This window comes from Petaurus breviceps, unplaced genomic scaffold (genome assembly GCF_028583685.1).
Source record: "Petaurus breviceps papuanus isolate PSGF00001 unplaced genomic scaffold, PetGlider_PUasm1.0 126, whole genome shotgun sequence".
In the NCBI taxonomy this organism is placed as follows: domain Eukaryota; kingdom Metazoa; phylum Chordata; class Mammalia; order Diprotodontia; family Petauridae; genus Petaurus; species Petaurus breviceps.
The window spans coordinates 4,584,116-4,604,581 of NW_027185655.1; the positions used below are offsets into that span (position 1 = coordinate 4,584,116).

The 20,466-nt window shown below is 42.2% G+C and overlaps 1 protein-coding gene across 6 annotated transcripts in view; it reads right to left on the bottom strand.

Moving 5' to 3' along the window:
- Positions 1 to 20,466, bottom strand: part of ANKRD17 (ankyrin repeat domain 17) — a 160,720-nt gene that overhangs the window by 120,545 nt on the left and 19,709 nt on the right. For 3 of the 6 annotated variants that reach the window (XM_069091703.1, XM_069091693.1, XM_069091689.1), the window contains exon 1: positions 4 to 141. The exons of the other annotated variants lie outside the window; for them this stretch is intronic. In XM_069091703.1, coding sequence (XP_068947804.1) covers positions 4 to 57 — 54 coding nt within the window. In that variant the 5' untranslated portion in view covers positions 58 to 141. Of the gene's footprint in view, positions 1 to 3; positions 142 to 20,466 lie in introns of those variants that run through there. 6 annotated transcript variants of the gene reach the window in all.

Here is a 20,466-nt window from a genome sequence, read left to right on the forward strand (position 1 = left end):
TACCTCCAGAATGTCTTCCAGCACATAGGCTTCCATCTCAGCCGCTGTCTCCACCATATTTCACCAAACTGCCATGTTTCTTACTGCACTAGGATTAGATCACTGCCAGCAGGAACCCTCCTGTGTCAGCAGCCAGGGAACCGGAAATGGGCCGTTCCATCGGGCCGCCCCCCCCCCCCCCCCGGAACGTACCACGAGCGCGGGAGCGGGGCCGGGGGCGGGCTCTTCTACTTAAAGGCACAGGAGCGCTGCTCGGACAAGTCCGCTCCGGGCAGGCCCTGCCGCTGCGGCCCAGCTCCAAGCACCCCTTCTGCCTCCCAACAAAAGGGCTCGCGCGCGACGTGGGTTCGTGGGTTCGGCACGGACGGCTGCGGGGACCGCACGGCACCGCGCGCGGACACGGACGCGGGGGCAGGCGATCGGGGCGCGGCTCCACGCGGATGTTTCAAGTAGGACTCCTGACCCCCCCAAAAGCCCCAGCTGGTGCTCCCCTTTTTGTGCTTCGCGCGCGCACACCGAACCCGGGGCGCTCCAGGGGCCCGCGGCCCGCCCGCCTGCGGGAAGGGTGAAAGGTCGTGCAGACTTCGGCCCCCGCCTCCCTCCGGGGCTCCTACCTGTGGTCCCACTTGCAGCCGCGATGGCGGCTTCTGCACACTCGCTCGGTAAACCCTAAAACTCACCCAAGCAGCCCCAGTGATGATGAAGGACGGAGAAGTGGACGGAAAGTCCGGTCACAGGCAGCCCAGCCTCAGCCCAGGCGGAGTGAAGTCGGCGCCACCAGGACGGGGGGGGGGGGGGGGGGGGTAGCCAATGCTTCAGCGGCCGGCGGAGGCTGGCCGGGCCCCGACGGGACGGGTTCCGAGGGTGGGCACGAGCTGGTTCCATCCCCTCCCCTCCCCTCCCCTCCCCCGAGAGGCCAGGCTCCTAGGGATTGGGGGCTGCGCTGCCTCCCGAAGAGCCAGGGCTGTGACCCTCAAAGATACAGGCCCCGGATGAACCCTTCCCCAAAGCCACAGCAAGGGGTGGGACCGAAACTAAGGCCGGAGACCTATGCACATCACAGAACAGAGCAGGAGCGAGGCCAGGCTGAAACCCGCATCGACGGCCAGGAAGCTCCCCATCGGGTTCCACCTCTCACTTGCACTTACACACACCACGACAGGCCTCCCAACCCCATCTCCCCCAAACAGGCCACTGCAGCCCTGACCACGGCTGTCGTCACCACCTACCTGCGGCACAACAAAGGCAGCTACATCACCTATGAGCCCCCCCCCAAGCCATGCCGCTGTGCAAATGGAGAGTGAAGGAGGCCCCCTGGCCTCTAGTGCAAGGCTGAGTGCTTATTTATTAGGTGGAACGCATCTGAAGCCAGAGACCGGTGGTGATAACGGGCAACTGTGCTCTCTCCAGGCCAGCATCCAGGGACACCTGAGTGCCCGCAGCACTGACCCAGGGGCCAAAGGCAAACAGAGAAAGCAGATTCCCATGCCTTTCATGTCATAGGCCAAATGGCCTTTATAACTAGACAGGGCAGGACTAACCTACTGGGCATATGGGCATTACCCAGTAACCTCCTGTACTCTTATTTGGGAGGAAAATAGTGATGGCAGTCACTCACTCCCACTCCATACTCTGCCTCCTAGCTGCATCACGTAACTCATGAAGAATCCTAATCACTGTTTTCAAAATGTTATTTGGCATCTTCGTAACTAGTGCAGCCAGCTTGGCAAGGGGGATGGTGGTTGTGGTGATGGTGGTAATAATTCAACACATCAGCTGACCCCCCACCTGCTGGTGTCTGGGCCATACCCTTACTTTGAGCTTCCCAGCCCACTCTCTTATTCCCAATCCAATCTGGCATTTGTGACATTTTTTTTAATCGGAATTAAAATTATTTTTCTTTAAAAAAAAAGAATAAACAACTAAAAATAAGTAGAGCTGAACATAATCCCCTCAGGTAGAAAAATGGATTTTCAACTGATTAGAGGACTTTCAAGTATTTCTCATGAATAAAAGCTTCATGAGTAAAAACTTCAGAAAGCAAACAAGTCAAAAGAAACTTTAAGAAGGTAAAATTTGGGAGATTACAAGGAGTTATATGAAGATGCATTAATAGAAGAAACATACATACAAACACACATACCCAAAGAGTATAGCGTAAAAACACATCAAAATCAATAAAGAAATGATCAGGGATGAAAGAAAGGCAGTGAAGACGGAAGACAATACTTGAGAGGGAACAGATGCACCCAAAATTAATTTCCTGATCCTTAAGGACAAATGGGGAAAGGGGGGGGGGGAGATTAACTAGAATCTAACTAACTTAGATTGCCTCTTAAGAAAAACAGAATGACAATAAATTATGGTATAAGAAATGTAACTGAGCATTACTGAAGTATAAGAAATGTCTAAACAAAGACAGTGTCAGAGAATCCAGCATATTGTGAACTTCTGAAGACTGAACAGTATCACAAGAACAAGGACAGCAAGAGTGTAAAGAAAAAAAAACGTTGAATTCTGATCAATGCAATGACCAACCAACCATGTCTCCAGAGAACCTACAATGAAGCCCGCTACCCTCCTTCTGATAAACATGCAGAGACATCTCTGGACATGGTTCTGTGCACATGTGTTTTGCCTGACTTTGCTTATTACAAATCTTTTTTCCTCTCTCCTGTTTTATATATGGAGCAGGATTTTAGGGAAAGGGGCCAGGGTTAGTAATGATGATGCTCCCCCCCCCCCCCCAATAACATTATTGTAACATTTTTTTTAAATGCACAGAACAGGAGGTAGAAAAAGAATCATGGAGAAGCAGCCCAGTTTTGAAAGTATTAACTATAACTATAAACTATATATAATATATAGTTATATATGCATGTATATAAATATATACTTTTTAAATTGTTTTTGGTTTTTTGGAGGGGGAAAGGAGAGCAATTGGGGTTAAGTGACTTTCCCAAGGTCACATGGCTAGTAAGTGTTAAAGTGTCTGAGGCCAGATTTGAACTCAGGTCCTCCTGACTGCAGGGCTGGTGCTCTATTCACTGTGCTGCCTCACTGTCCCAAATATATGTTTTTAAAATTAGAATCATCTTTTCATATTTTACACTGTTATGGAAAAGCTCTTTTGAAGGGCATTTAACTCCCTCAGAAACACAAAAAAAGAAGCTAATAAAACATTAAAACAAGCAGGGCTCGAGAGAATGAGGAACAAGAATGAAGAAACTCATAGGGGCCGCTAGGTGACACAGTGAATAGACCACCTGCCCTGAAGTCAGGAGGACCCAAGTTCAAATCCGGCCTCAGACAACACAAAAACTAGCCATGTCACCTTGGGCAAGTCACTTAACCCCAATTGCCCTACCTTCCCCCTTCTAAAAAGCAAAAAAGAAAGAAGAAACTCCATGTCTTACTGACCCAGACTGCTTGAGAGAAGTTTGATGAGCTGATACAGAAAGAAGAAAAAAAGGACACCGTTCTTTGGAAGTCCTCAGCTTGAGAGCTATGGAAGAGGAGAAACGGGAGTCCAAGTCTTTCATTCTGGAGCACCATTAACTTCTGTGCTCCAACTACCTCATTTTCTCTTAAAGTGTATGTGACTAATGAAGAAAATTGGGCAAAGATTTTCCTATATAAAGATCTCTAGGGGCGCTGGCCAGCTGGTGCAGTAAGCAGAGCACTGACCCTGGAGTCAGGAGGACCGGAGTTCTAGCTGTGTGACCTTGGGCAAGTCACAACCCCAAGTGCCCTCCAAAAAGTTAAAAAAAAAAAAAAGGTCTCTAGAGGCACTGCCCAGGTGGCGCAGTGAGTGAGAGCACTGGCCCCAGCGTTGTCAGGAGACACGGATCGGTTTCTGCCTCAGATACTCTGCACCCACGTGTAACCTTGAGCAAGTTACTTAACCCCCATTGCTTTAGGAAAAAAAAAAAAAGATCTCTAATGTGGAATGGTTTCTCAAATTCAAATTACATGAAAAGAATCAAGGTACCTTTTGGACTTTGCATTCTGTCCATAAATCTAGACTATTTATATCATCTTAATCTGTGTTTATGGAAGTTCTCTGTTAAATTTACATCACAGATGACCCAAGTTAGCAAAATAAACTAAAAATCCATATTTTATACATAATCTCATGAGAGGTGTGATATCTGAAGTAATTCATTATTTTCAAATTTCTAATAAATGTTAATACAAATGAGTAACTAACATGTATATATAGTGGTTTAGGTTTGCAAAGGCTTTCCATATATTAGTCTTTTTGATGAAGCCATATTTAACAAATAAACTCTATTGCTGAAAGCAAACACAAGCTCCTCCACTGCAAAGAGATGCAGCTAGTGCCTCCTCCCAACCTCCCTCCCAAGTGGAAGAGGGGAGTTAGGAGTATACATTTAGTCAAGAATTTAGAAATCAGCTAGTCCATCCTCACTGAGAAGGTAAGTGACTTGCACCAGGTCACACAGGTTAGGTAATCCAGAGGCAGAATTCAAATGCAAATTCTTTGATGCTGCCATCCCACACACTTGACCAATCACCCTACACTGACTTTGAGTTAGGAGTTCAATGAATTCTGAGGTTCCCTCCCCATAATGTTCCCTCCCCCATGTTAATATCAAAAAATTCCTTTAATAGAGATAAACCCCCCCAAAAATGTCATTAAGAGAATAAAGGCTTAAAATATGAAATCTATCCACTAAATACACTAAAATTAACTCACATTAAAGTATGAATCAACTGATGTGTATAAATGGCATTGCTTTTTTGCAGTTTAAAAAGGCTATGACAGTGAATAGGAAGCATTAGATACCTGAAGTAATAAGCAGATGTCACAGAAAAAGGGTAAAATTACAAAGCAGAAGCTGGGAACATAGGAGATAAACCTGGGGGAAAATATAACAATTTTGCCTAGAGACAACTCCTGTTTATACCTTGGAAATGGGGTAACAGAATGAAGTCTCATGGGAAATATTTTTGTCCAAGTGGCTATAAAGATAGCTCGCTTTTCATAACTGAAGGTTTCCCTTTTTTTTTGGAAAACATCGTTAAACATGAGTTTCCTTTCCCAAGGATCTGTACATCTAATAACTGAAATTATCAGTGTTTATACAATCTAATACATTTACACAGGCACATTTTCAAATACAGTAAAAAAACAGCAGTCCTGACCTTGTACCCAACACCTCTCTTACCCAACACCAACTTTTTAAAATCACTGTGTCTTTACCAAAAGTATTAGCTCATGGGTTTAGCTTTCTTAACACTTATCCTTAAAGATCCATGCCCTCTTAAAAATGTATCTTCAGTTACCTGCCTATCCTTCATCTCCTGATGAAACGAACTCATCCAAGTCTCTGTGTCCCTTTAGGCCACTGCTTCCCTCCCAAATCCTGGACACATTCAATTGTTATCTGCTCAAGCCTCTGGTAAGCACAGTCTCGTATTTATCTTTCACAGACACCAAGATTTTGGCATTTCTCCTAGGGCAACCAGTTTTTTATTGATCAAAATCAGGACCAGAAAAGCATTTGGATTAAAAAAGATTTTCCTTTCTCAGTCACTCTGTGATCTGGGTCACAAAGTGTCACCAGCCATTCGCTTCATTTCCACCTGTTGGTCTGTTATATTACTCTTTCTACTATATCACTTCTATTTCTTCTGCCTTGGATTTTCACATGTTGCCCCCTCAATCTCTATTGTATTTCTGACCTTCCTCTTCTTTCCCTTTTTTTAACAAGCACCTGAAATGGGTGACTAGAAGTATAGAATCCTAAGCAATTTTTAGTGTAATGAATGGGTTGCAAGAAATATAATGTGGTCCCATGAATGCCTTTTTAAAAATGCCTTCAAAAACTGTACCAATTGGTAATATTTTTTTTGATCTTTCTATGAGACCATCTGTAAAATGTTTAGCACAGTACCTGGCCACACAGTAGGTACTTAATAAATGCAAGTATTCTTCCCCTTCCCTCCTGTGCAGGTCCAGTGCAAAATGGGTCATGTCTCCAGTGAATCTGACCACCTTTTCTTTTATTAGGCAACTGGTAATGAACTGGACTGAACAACAAACTCAGAGTGAGGAAGACCTATCTTCAGATGAAGCCTCAGACACTTACTAGCTCTGTGACCCTGGACAGTCACTTTGTCGGCCTCAGTTTCCTCAACTGTAAAATGCAAATGAAAATAGCACCTACCTCTCAAAATTGTCATGAAAATGAAATGAGATAAAATACGTAAAGTGCTTGGCATAGTACCTGACACACTGTTTCCCTATTTCAGCTGTATATGCCTGTCAAATTTTCTTTTATAACTAGTCTAATGTATTTTGCATTTGCCTTTTGTATATACTGCTAGTGAAAAAGTGAGGGAAAAGAATAAACACTAATGAAAACTTGGATTTATTTTGAGGGAGGAAACTGGCTCAGACTTTTAGTTCTCTCTACTGACTGTGGTTAAGAACAAAGTCCTACAACCTGTGTTCACCTTTATAACAAACAGAATTTTAAAAGAGAAAAAAAAAATCAACAAAATAAATCAATAAAATGCAAAAAGTGTGAAATGTGTGCAATGTTACCACACTTCTGATACACCTCACACTCATCAAATTGTTAAGATGCAATAGTCAATGTTGGAAAGACTGTAGAAAGATAAGCACTATATAGTAGTGTACATTGTTGATGGAGCTATAAATCAGTACAACTATTTTGGGAAGCAATTTAGAATCATGCAAAAAATTTTGACTAAAATGTCCATACTAACACTAAGCTCATACTCCTACAGAGGTCAATAATAAAAAGAGTTCCCATATGCACTAAAATATTCATAGTAGCACCTTTTGTGATAGCAAAAATAATGAAAATAAAGTAAATGCCTTTTAATTGCAGAACAGCTAAAAAAAAAAACCTTGCACCTGGGTGTAAATGAACATTTGTTGTTGTTCAGTCATTTCAGTCATGTCTGACTCTTAGTGACCTCATTTGAAATTTTCTTGGAAAAGATGCTGGAGTAATATTAGGTATCAGAGGCCAGATCTGACCTCAGGAAGATTAGTCTTCCTAACTCCAGCCCCCACACTCTATCCACCGTGCCACCTAGCCACCCCAATGGAATATTACCGTGACATGAAAAATGATGAATATAGAGAAGCATACAAAGATCTACATGAATTGATGCAGAGTGAAGTAAGCAGAAACAATAAAATAATATACATGATGACTACAACAATTTAAAAAAATTAATCTTATCAAATCAGAAATAAGAAGTATGGATCAAAGGAGGTATGAAATGGAAAGATGAGGTTCACAAATGTCACGTTTCACATTCAGACATGCCAAGTACTGATAGTTTTGCTGATTTTTATTTCCTTTTTTCTTTTTAAAAAATGTTATTTGTTTCAAATCTGGCCTCAAACATTTAACGCTTACTAGCCATGTGACCTTGGGCAAATCACTTAATCCCAATTGCCCAGCCTTCCCCCCTCCAAAAATAATAATAATAAAAAATGTTATTTGTAGGGGCGGCTAGGTGGTGCAGTGAGAAGAGCACCAGCCCTGGAGTCAGGAGAACCCGAGTTCAAATTTGACATCAGACACTTATCACAAAAACTAGCCTTGTGACCTTGGGCAAGTCACTTAACCCCAATTTCCCTCCCCCCAAAAAAAAGGGCAAAGAAAAATGTGATTTGTTAAAAGGGATGGCACTCAGGTGGGACAGAGAGGGATACTAGGGGAAATTTTGGTAATGTAAAAAAAAAAAGATACATCAATAAAAATTTTTATAAGAACAGAATTAAGAAGTCTAAAACACAGCATAAGCTAAATCTTACAATTAAAAGCTGGGGATAATTATAAGGATCTTTTCTTTAGCTATGTCAGGAATTACAGAAGGCACAAGAAAGGAATAGAACTGCTTTTTAGAGGGAAAGGTTATTCATGATTATGAAGGGCAATGGGGAGAAAAGAACTGAACTTTTACTGTGCTTCCATTTAATCTATCAGAGTCAGTGTATTTTAGTGTACAGAGAGTTACAGTCTATATATTGACTTCATAGCCAGTGCCATTATCATTGCCTCAGATGAAAGTATAAAGAAAATGCTTATCAAATTTGCAAATGGCATGAACCTAGAATGGACAGCTAATATGCTAGTATGAATTGTAAAAGATGAAACTTAATAGGAATGTGAAATATCGCACTTAGGAGTCAAAAAATCAACTATAAAAATTCTGAATAAGAGAGACAAGGACAGAAAGATGTAAGTATGCATATGTATGTGTTAATGTATACATCTATAGCTACAGGAATGAATTTTCATGGACTGCAAGCTCTGTAGGTGCTAGTAAGAAAAAGTATGGGCTCCAACTTGGGGTATATATATGTCACCCTCAGTGGGCATAAGCAGCTTATCAAGGGGACACAGGAAATACTTGGGAAAAATTTTATTATCATATAAAAATATTCTAAAAGTTGTAGTGTTAGTGAAAAAATACGTGGATTAGAGAAAGAATGGCAAGGGAGAGAAGGGGTAAGTGTACATTATAGTATATATGACAAATTGGAAAAAGACAGTTAAAGAAATAGTTCCTACCGACCAAAACCAAAGAAAAGAGATTTGAAAATTAAATCCTTTCCATATAAACCAAGAAAAATATCAGCAAGAATTCAATTAAATATAAGCTAATGAATTTCTATAATAAACACCAAACTGATTTCCAATAAATGAAGCTTAAAAATTTTCTGTCTAGTCTTAGAGAAGCATGTCTCTTTCTTACTAAACAGGCTCAAAAAGCTTTAATACCCATTTATCCAAACTTATACCTATAAATCAGGATTCACAGTCTCAATCAAATTGAAAGCAAAAAATAAACTGGAGGCTGAACCCAATATGTAGCTATCTCTTTCAAAAATTATAGTGAGAATAAATGCTACTGCTGAGAAAGAATCAGGGATCTCACTAACTTGTTTGACTGTGCTCCCTCATACTAAAAAGGTATGCCTCAAATAAGGTTCTTTATTAAAAAATTGTCTATTTTATTTCTTATGTACATTTGTATGATAAACTGTATTTAAATTTATTTCCTTTCACTTTTATAATGGTGGCAGCACAGGTTTCCTAAAAATCAAAGGTCATGGGGACCAAATATGATAAGGAACTTTTGTACTAGATTAAAAAAAAAAACATGATGTGGCTAACCAGATGGAAGCTTAAACATAAAACACCATGATATAATTGCTAAAGATTTTTCATTTACAAAAAGTACCATGTCACATCTCTAACCAAAATCTAGATATGAGGGTTAATGACATCAAACACACATATGTACACACATACATACAATGAAACACCAGACTTCAAATAAGCTCCAAGTTAATTCTAATATTAAGAAGCTTTTCTACCAATGGTTCTTCTACCCATTTTCATTACCTCAGTTCAGTCTAAAACCCCTCTACCCCTAAAGTAAAACAAATTCTTTTCTTATTATGTAAAGATGAATATGGGTACAGCTAGGTGGCACAGTGAATACAGCACCAACCCTGAAGTCAGGAGAAACTGGGTTCAAAAACAGCCTCAGACACTTGACATACTTATAAGCTGTGTGACCTTGGTCAAGTCATTAACCCCAATAGTCTTGCCTTCCCCCCTCCAAAAAAAGAAAGATTATTGGTGACAAGAACCATTTGAATCTGATTTGAAAAGTGGGAGGCACAGAGAGTAGATAGATGCCTGTGGAAAGGGATGAGAGATTTTCAATAATTATTCAATTACAACTTTTTAAAAAATTCAATTTTAAAGAACAGCATCTAGGGGCAGCCAGGTAGCACAGCGAGTAAGAATACTGGCCCCAGTGTCAGGATGACCTGGGGATCGAATCTGGGCTCAGACACTTAGCACCACACCCAGAAACACCTGGCCACGTAAACTTGAGCAAGTTACTTAACCCCGATTGCTTAAAAAAAAAAAAAAACAGCATCTAATCTTACCTATATGGCACTCTCCACATAGCAGGTCTTCAATAAATATTTGTTGAATGAATCAATTATAAGCATTGAATATAATCTCACCTTAGATACCAGTTAGGCAGGTTCTCATTATGAATGTCGATCAAATTATTTATCACTTCAAAGGGAATTATTGGCTTGCCTTCCATACTTAATTTCAAATTATCCATTTATAAAATCATCAAAAAGTATGGGAAATGCTTCCATAATCACACTCTACAAGCACATATCTAAAACATGGTTTGGGTAACAATCTAGCAACTGGGCTTGTAAATTTTATTTTCAAATAAATATTACTTAACAGAGAACTAATCAGCTTCTTTCATTTTCTTTACATTCCCTAAGTAGCTACTTTGCTAGGCTGTAAGGCTCAAATTTGAAGATGATGTACGTAAAGTGCTTTGCAAGGTTTTAGGCTCTTCAACTGCCTGTTACTGTTATAAGAGTCAGCTCAAAAATTCTGATTTCCCACATTTAGTAATTATCCCTCAGTTGCTGAAAATGAACAGTCTTGGACTGGCAGCATCCTAAAGCTTATTAACAGCTGGCCATTATGTTTTTTGGCCAAAATGTCAAATAAAATTTTCAGTAAACTGATCAAGGATCATGTAGATACTTGAAGTCACTACCCCAAATAATTAAACCTGGGGAAGGAACTTGGGCAAATCCTTAGATTCTACGCTGGTGACATGTCAAATGAAAATCCCTCTACCTTTACAGGCTCAGAGGCCCCAGGGCTGACTAGTCTAACTCTCCTTATTTTAACAATAATAGCTAGCATTTAGCACTGCAAATATTACCTCTCTTGGTCCTAATAACACCAGTGGGAGGGTAGGTGCTTTTATGAATCCCATTTTACATACATGGAAACTGGGGCTGACAGAGTTAGTGACTTGCCTGGGTCACAAAGTTGGTAAACATGCCTGAGGTGGGATCTGAACAACGATCTCTAAGCGCAGTGCCACCCACCTGACCCTATTAAAGAAGCTGAAGAACAGAGCAGTTAAGGGATCTGCCCAAGGTCACACACAGGCTACTTGTTGCTGTCTGTCCTTCGTTCTTGAAGAGGACCATGACATCAAGGAGATGATGTCACGACAGACAAGTGAGTTGGATTTAAGTGCAAAGTCACCTGCCTCACTTTCTCCTCTCAGAGCAGAGATCTGGACCTGGATCTGGGTCCAGTAGCAAGAAAAAGATCAGGATGCCTGGCGATGGCCCTGGATGCAGCAGGAGCCATAGGCTCCTGAAGGGTTTGAACCGAGGTCCTCAGTCTGCAGGGCTGCCAGGGGGTGCCATAGTGCACAGAGCACCAGGCCTGGAGTCAGGAAGGAGTCAGGATATTCCTGAGTTCGCTTTCTAGCTGTGGAACCCTGGGCAAGACACTCCACCCTGTGTACCTCAGCTCCCTCATTGCTGGTGTATCTCTTCTGTACTCTAGACTCCTACCACGGAGCGCCTCCTGGAGGCATCTCAACCATCATCCTTCCAGTCACTTAAGTTTCCAAGCAAGAATCGTTTTGAGCTCCCTCACTCTCCGTTATCCAATTAGTGGACAAGCACTGTCCGTTCTACCGTGACATTTCTCACATCTGTGCCCTGTACTGTCCTCATACAGTCACCAGCCTAGCTGAGGCTTCCTTCCCTCTCCATTGGATTACTGTCACACACTCCTTAATGTTCTGCCTGCCTCGCCATCTCCCTACTCCCGTCCATCCTCCACAAAACAGATAAAATGACAGTCACAGACAGCACCGGTTTGACCAGGTCACTCCTACACACCAGAAATTCCCATGATCCTCATGCCCTCTAGGATCAAATGCAAATCCCTGGGCTGAAGCTCTTCATAACCTAGCAGAAACCTACCTTTCCAATCTTATTATACATTTCTCCCCTCCATATACTCTATAGGCCAACCAAACTAGCCTTTTTTGCTCTTCTTCCCATAAGGTACCTACCCTCTCTTTCTTTTCACTGGGATACCAGATGCCTAGAATGAACTCTATCCACACTTTCCGCCTCTTTAAAACTCTGCACAAGCAACAAATATATGGAACCTTCCCTGATTCCCCTCAGCTTTCTAATATTCTTGCCTTTCCTCAAATTTGCCTTTTATTTGTCTACATATTTTACATATACTTTTTAATCTTGTTGACGCCCCCAATGTAATGAAAGCCCCTTGAGGGCAGGAAATGTTCTACTTTTGATTTTGTATAGTCACTACACAGTAAACATTTAACAAATTCTAGTTGACCAACGATTTCTTTCTGTTCCTTTACTTTGCTACCTAGTCCCTCACCTCCCTGATGCAATGGTCCTTTTTAAGAATGAAGGATAAACAGCAACTCTACAGGAAATAAACTGACTCAAAGCTCCCTCTGGAGCCCTGGTTCCATAAAACTTCCCTTCCACAAATGGAGCTGAGTTCCATGTACAAGAGCAGACACTTATCTAACCACTTCAGGTTTCACAGGGACTGCAGTGCCGGTACAGTCTCTTCTCCCATCTTTAAGATTATCAGTGGTGCCTGAGGCACATGTGAGAAGACCTGGCATTCACCATATTACTGGAAAATGCAGCTTCCCCCAGAAGGCTGGTCCTCTGAGACTGGCCCACCACAGATCATTTCTGTGGGCTAGTAGATATACTGAAGTTATGTCTCCCCACCCCACCCCCACACACAACATAGCCCAAACACACAACATACTATTACAAATATCGACCTTAATTAACCCCTCAGACACCCTAGGAGAGTTTGCAAGTCTCTCTAACATATCCATTCTGTTTGGCCACAGAGCAACGATTACCTTTTAAATTCATCATCTGTGTCCATCTCAAACATCCCAACCACACCCAAACCCCCAAATCTCCAACTAAAACTAAACAACACAGAGAATCTAAACGTTCCCCTCCTGATACTGTCACAGAGCCCTCACTCACTGGCATGCAGCCTCAAGCTAGACTTCCTGAGCCACAGAACTGGCTTCTGCCCTAAAAAGCCTGCCATAGTATGATAGCCCTGCCCCCTTTTTTCTCACCATCATTTTCCCTTATTAGTATTATAAGTATTAATCCTATTCCTATCAAGTCCCACTAGCAAAAAATGACAAATACTGTCAACATCAGATAAAAGAACTTTTAAAAAAAGTAGTAGATGCAAAAAAGTCCATATATCACTATTTTATTGTCAGTATTAAATGAATGCCACAAACCTTTCTAACATATAGTTTCTATTTTTTTAGTTTGTTACATGAAAATACCCCCTTTACATTGGTAAGAATACTTATATAACTATATATAATAATAAATGTCAGAAAACTGTGATGGCAACAGCATTTTACAATAAATACTTAATGCATATATTTTGTGAAAAGTACTATCCTTCCTCACATTTGCATCCCTCATTAAATAAATTAATACTGCTTGCACAAGAATATATGGACACAAATTAATATGCATTCATAAAATGGTTAGGATCTCGGTGCTTTTAAAGTTCATCCCACCCCATTTCCCACCACCGAATTTGATTTGGCATTTCCCATAGAGAATTGGAAAAGGGGTGGGGGTGGGGAAATATAAATACTTCCACTGGGCCTTCCAGTTGTCACTTGAGAGAACAACCCAAAACCACTGCCTTGGCATTTGCCAAATAATTGTCACTCTAATGCACACCATCCCACACTTTTTTTTACTTTCATCCCTAAAACAAGATGAAGTCTCTTATCATTTTCATAATAGTAACAACTTTAGGAAATTAAAAAACACTCCTCGGAAGGAAAGCCATGGCAAACCTGGCAGCATACTAAAAAAGAGAGACATCACCTTGCCGACAAGGTTGGCAGAGTCAAAGCTATGGTTTTTCTAGTAGTAATGTATGGCTAAGAGAGTTGAACTATAAGTAAAGCTGAGTGTTACTGAATGGACGCTGTCCAGCTGTAGCACTGGAGAAGACTCCTGGGAGTCCCTTGGACAGCAAAGAGATCAAATTAGACAATACTTAAAAAAATTAATTCAGATTATTCACTGAAAGGTCAAACACTGAAGCAGAAGCTTAAATACTTCTGAAACACAACGAGAAGACAGGACTCATTGGAAAAGAACATGAGATTGGGAAAGATTGAAGTCAAAAGATAAAGGAGACAGCAGAGGATGAAATGGATAGTGTCACAGAAACAATGAACACAATCTTGGACAGACTTCAAGAGATGGTGAGGGATATGAAGAGACTGATGTGCTACATTCAATGGGGTCACAAAGAGTCAAGATATGATGATGCCACAACAACAATAATTTCACCAATAAAGCCTAGTCCGGGTAATTTCACAGAAAAGATCCTCCAAATCCCTGGGAATTAACCTTGAGTCAATTATGGAACATTCCACTTTCATCCTCTCATTCCCCTCAACAAATCACAATGTTCAAAAACAGCACAGGACACTTGTGGAGGCAAAAACAGCACATTAATACCTTGTTTCCACCAACCACCATCGCAAAATCCTTGAAAAGGAGAGAACATCTCCAAGACACATCTGTGACTGGATTCCCCTCAACTGTCAACTTTAGAACTGCCCCACCCCAACAATCCTGGAAAGTGACTGGCACGTGATCTCCCCAAATGCAGATTTTCATTTGCAGCATACCATTCCAATCTGTGAAGAATGTAGTCTAATCAGTTTCCTCTGGCCATGTGATTTTTGTGCGCAGGCATCCTGTTCTTGCCCATAGTGATGACACTCAGATTACCACATAAACATTCAGCTGCAAAGGCATTTGCTAACAATGAAGGAAGTGAAAAATGGGTAGAATCAAATCATCTCTGACCTCAAGTAGCCCTCATTCCACTTGCTACAAGTGTTTCTAATTGTATACAAACACAATCTCTCCCTCTCTCTGCCCCATCTTCCTTCTTCCATTGAGGAAATAAGAAAAGTAAAACCCGTTTTTGTGGTTATTCAGTCGTTTTTTCAGTCTTGTCAGACTCTCTGTGACCCCACTAGGGGTTTTCTTGCCAAGGACACTAAAGTGGTTTGCCATTTTCCTCTTCAGCTCATTTTACGGATGAGGAAACTGAGGCAAACAGGGTTAAGTGACTTGCTGAGTCACAGGGCTCAATTTGAACTCAAGAAGATGAGTCTTTCTGACTCCAGGTCCAGCATTCTAACCACTGTGCCACCTAGATTCCTGAAACCCCTGTAACAAACAGGTCTAACCAAAACTCCCCCCTCCAATCTTAATCTGTTCTCCCAGCTTATCACCTCTCTTCCTCAGAAGACAAGCAGCACATTTCCTCACGTGCCCTCTGTTAATTGCTTTTGGTCATTGTGTTGATTAGAGTTCCTAAGTCTTCCAAAGCGATTTGTTTTTACAACACTGTTGTTACTAGACATGCTGTTCTCCTGATTCCACTTATTGCATCAACTCACACAAGTTTTCCCAGGTTTCTCTTCCTGGTTTCTTAAAGTACACCAGTATTCTACCACATTCATACACTTCATAATTTGTTCTGCCATTCTCCATTCTTTGTATTTGATTTTTACAACAACAATATTCTTTTTCTTTGTTTTGTGTTGAAATTCTTTTGCTTTTGTTGCCTGGGAGATTAGAGGACTCTTGCTCATAGGTAGGGGAAGGGGGAGGAGAGTGAGTGTTTATGCCGGGTGCTGTGCTAAGCACTTTATGAATATTTTCTCATTTGGTCCTCACAACAGCCCTGCCAGATTAGGTGCTATTATTACTGCCATCTAACAGAGAAGGAAACTGAGGCTGGCAAAGGTTAAGTAACTTGCCCCAGGTCATACAGCCAGTGTCTGCGGCAGGATTTAAACTCAAATCTTCTTAGGCCCAGCATTATACCCACTGCACCACTTAGCTTTCTCTTTAAAATGCTAGTGAATGTTTAAAAGAAAAAAAAAAAAACACATACCGTGTTTCCCCAATAATAAGACACTGTCTTATTATTTTTTTTTGGAAAGAAAAACACCAGAGGGCTTATTTTCAGGGGAGGGCTTATGTTGTCCTGCCTCAGCTCTCCTCCGCGGCACTGCTCTCAATGGCGCCAGCAAGCCAATCACTGGGGAAGAACAGGATGACGCGCTCACTGCTGCAGCTCTGATTGGATGCAGCTCGGAGCGCGGCGTGCGTTTCCGCTTCACTACAGTAGCAATCTCAATAGGGCTTATTTTCGGGGGAGGGCTTATTTTAGAGGAATCTTACACAGTAAGGGGAGGGCTTATTTTCGGGATCGGTCTTATTATCGGGGAAACACGGGTAGGAGAAAACAGAAAGAAGTTCAGGCTTAAGAACGGCCAGGCAATGCAGCTTTGAAAATGACGTGTAGATTTAGCATATGCTCCTCCACCTCCCCCCCCCCCCCCGAAAGCAAGCAGGATGGAGATTAAGTTTCTTAGAGTTCTTATTTTTATGATTTGCTGTATGTATGTAAATATCCCTTTTTGGGTTAAATTCAATGTGAAATTTAAAAACATTTTAAGTTATTAGCTCTTCTCCTTTTGCCAGAGGGAGAGTGCCAACAGATAAGGGAAACTGAAGTGTCCCACTCATAGCTCAAGTGCCACAGAACTTTCCTGCTGGCCTTCATTGTGATTCCTCTCTCCTTCTTACTTTATAATAACTTGTCTGTGTAAATTTTTTTTTATAAAATCTCTCCAACACAAAAAAGCTTTCTGAAATCAATAACTATTTCATTTTTCTATCCTCATAGCCCCAGCACCAACAGACTTCCTTGCATACAGTGGGTTTTTAACTGAGGTAGATAATAATTCTGCTACAATAAGAACTGGGCAGACCCCAGCCAGAATACTGAACTCAGTTCCAGACTTAATTTTAGGACAGATACAAGACACTGAAGCATGTCCACTATTAGGCTCTCACTAGAATGATTAGAATATAAGAAAACAGCATACATTAGGATCAGTCAAAGGACCTGTGCCTGTTTAGCTTAGAAAAGAGAAGGTTTGAGGGTACGTGTTGGACAGCTTCAGGCCCAACCAAGCCTGTTCTGTGACTAGCCCCAAAGGGCAACGGTGCAAACTAACGGGAATTCTTTTTTCTAAGCTCAGCAGAATGAAACCCTAAACAGCATCGTTTTACAACTGGCCACTCAAGCAGTAAGAAGCTGTGGAGTTTCTTACTTGTCTCAAAGAAAAGGAGCTAGAGTGACAATTTCACAATCATTCACACCCCTTCCATGAAAAGGCAGCTCCTACCACAAATTCTAGATAACTGGAGAATCTTAGCCTACCCTTGTGGCAGAGGAACTTACAGAAACCCCAAGAGTCTCTGAAAGGCAGTGTCCACAACATGGGCCAGTGCAAACCAAGCTGCCTGCATTCTACCCCTTCTCCTGCCACCAGAATTTGGACTCTGCTGGATGTTTTTACCTCAAACCTGGGCTCTGATGAATGTTTTTACCTCAACAGCCACCTCACCACTTCCCAATCATTTCTAAACCAGGCAGCCTCACACCTATATTCATCATCCTCTTTTTAACATGTTATTCTCTAAATTAGAATTTAAGTACCCAGAAAGCAGGAACTATAGACTGTTAGGTCTGCTTGGGTTTTTTTCTGGATTTTTTTTTGGAGGGCAATTGGGGTTTAGTGACTTGCCCAAAGTTACACAGCTAGTAAGTGTGTCAAGTGTCTGAATCCAAATTTGAACCCAGGTCCTCCTGACTCCAGGGCCAGTGCTCTAGTTACTGCGCTACCTAGCCACCCCAGGTCTGCCTGTTTTTATAGTCTCCTTATTAGTGCCTGGCATACAATAATGATTACTTAATATTGATTCATTCTGTTCCTTGTACCTAATGAGCTTAGACAAGCAAGAACACCAATGCTTCTTTTTTCTAAGCTTAAGGGATAAGAAATTCTTTCTGAGGGGAAAAACCATGTCTGACTGTCTTCTAGTCTCCTGAGTAACAAATACCAGCTAAGGAATCCACCTGGACATTCCCAGAGGGTTTGTCTTCACCACTCTTCTCTTTTCATACACTCTCTGCTGGTGATCTCATCCAATCCTTTACCACCTCAACATGCACCAAAGACTCCCAAACGTCCAAACCCTGTCATTTCTCCACTCCTCATGACAACAATGTAAAAACAATTTTGAAAGACTTAAGCTCTCTGATCAGTCACAACTCCAGGGGTCCCAAGATGATGAAGCATCCTACCTACCTCCCACAGGGACACAAGTGAGTGGCAGAAAGAGGCAGAATATTTTAGATATGGTTAATGTGGAAAACTTGTGGGGTGGAGCCAAGATGGCAGAATAAAAGCAGGAATCTGCTTGAGCTCCCGCTCCCACGACCTCCAATACCTATAAAAAATGGCTCCATACAAACTTTAGAGCTACAGAACCCACAAAGTGACAGAGAGAAACAAATCTCCCACTGAAGGCAGCCTGGCAGGCCGACATGAAGGTTCTACCACACCCAGCTGGAAGCCACCCACGCCAGCCCAAGCCCAGACCCGCCAGAGCAGACTTCAGGAGAGTGAATCACTGGCAGCTGTGGCGGTTTTCAGACTTCATCCATAAATGCCAAAGAGAAAGTAAAAGGTCAGTGGGAAACTGTGTGGGTAAGAGAAGACCACAGTCCTGCCCCTGCCCTGCCCCTGCGGCAGCAGGGGTAGTGGTGGTTGCAATTACTGCTTCCTGGCTGCCTCCTGAGCTCCAGGCCTACAGATTGTAGGGGGACCAAGCGACCATTCAGAGGGTAACTGCTCTTGCTTTGACCTCCTTGGATCTGGGTCTCAGTCCTGGGGTGAGGAGCACTGGCTTGGCAGAGCTTGTGGCGGCTGTGGAGGGTCCTCCTCACAGTTCTGAGGCAGGTGCCTAGAAGTAGCTCTAACATTAGCTGCGCAAAACCCCAGAAATTTGGGACACAGCTCTCTTCACTCTGGAAGCAGAGTTTTACTGTGGCAAAGAGCTCAAAAGTCAAGTAATTGGCCAGCAAGATGAGCAAACAGAGGGAAGCACAATCAGATTACAGAATCTTTTTGGGGGGGCAAAGAGGATCAAAACAATGTGGAAAATTATGCATACTAGTTAAAAGAACTTTGTTGTTATTACTACCACCACCACAGTGGAGGGAAAGGAGAGAAAAAAATAAATTGTCAATTAAAAAAATAATCTTTTTGGCGGAGCCAAGATGGCGGAGTAGAAGCACGACCTTCCCGCAGCTCCAGCTTCCACCCTCCCCAATCAATGTAAAAAGGGGACTCTAAACAAACTTTGGAGCTGCAGAACCCACAAAATGACACAGAGAAGCTAACCTCCCACTGAGAACAGCCTGGCAGGCCGGCAGGAATCCAGCACAGCACTCTGGGAGCCGAGCCCAGCCCCACGCCGAGGCTTTAGCCCCAGGGTGGGCCTGACCAGCAGGTGGCCAGAGGGAGTCCAGATCAGCAGCAGCTGTGGCCATTTCCAGATTTATCAACACATAGACACAGAGCACAACGTGAGAGGTCAGTACAGTCTGGACTTTGGGACCAGTAAGTGGGAGTGTGTGGCTTTTACCCCTAGGGCGAAAAGCCCCTGAGATACCAGCGCCACTTGGTGGCTTCAGCTCCTGGCCTGCAGAGTGTAGGGGGACCAAGCACCAGTCTGAGGGGTAATCGTTCTTGCTTTAACCTGCTTGGATCTGGATTGCAGTCTAGGGTGGAGGTCCTAGGGTGTGTGTACAGCTTGCCAGAATGTGTGGAGACCTCAGAGAGGGCACCCATCTAATACCTCCGGCAGCTGAGAAAACCCCAGCATTTGGGACGAAAGCTCCCCTGTCTGGTGGCAGAGTCCTACTGTCGCAAAAAGCCCCTAAGTCAAGTAATTGAGTGGCAAAATGAGCAGGCAAAGGGAACAAAGCAGACAGAAGATTCCAACAATACACTCCTATTTTGGGGACAAAAAGGAGTAAAGCATGGAACAGTAGGAAAGCAGTGAAGTCGGAACTCCTGCACCAAAAGCTTCAAAGGAAAATACAAGCTGGTTACAGGCCATAGAGGACCTTAAGAAAGATTTTGAAAACCAAGTAAGAGAAGTGGAGGCAAAATTGGGAAGAGAAATGAGAACAATGCAAGAAAATTATGAAATGAGAGTCAACAGCCTGACTGAGGAAAATAATAGCTTAAAAAACAGACTGACTCAAATGGCAAAGGAGGCCCAAAAAGGCAATGAGGAGAAGAATGCCTTAAAAAGCCGAATTTGCCTGATGGAAAAAGAATCTCAAAAACTCAATGAGGAGAATAATTATTTCAGAATTAGATTGGAGCAAATGGAAGCTAATGACTTTATGAGAAATCAAGATGCTGTTAAACAGATCCAAACAAATGAAAGAATAGAAGGCAATGTGAAATATCTCATGGGAAAAACCACTGACCTGGAAAATAGAACCAGAAGAGATAATTTAAAAATTATTGGACTGCCTGAAAGTCATGACCAAAGAAAGAACCTCGAAA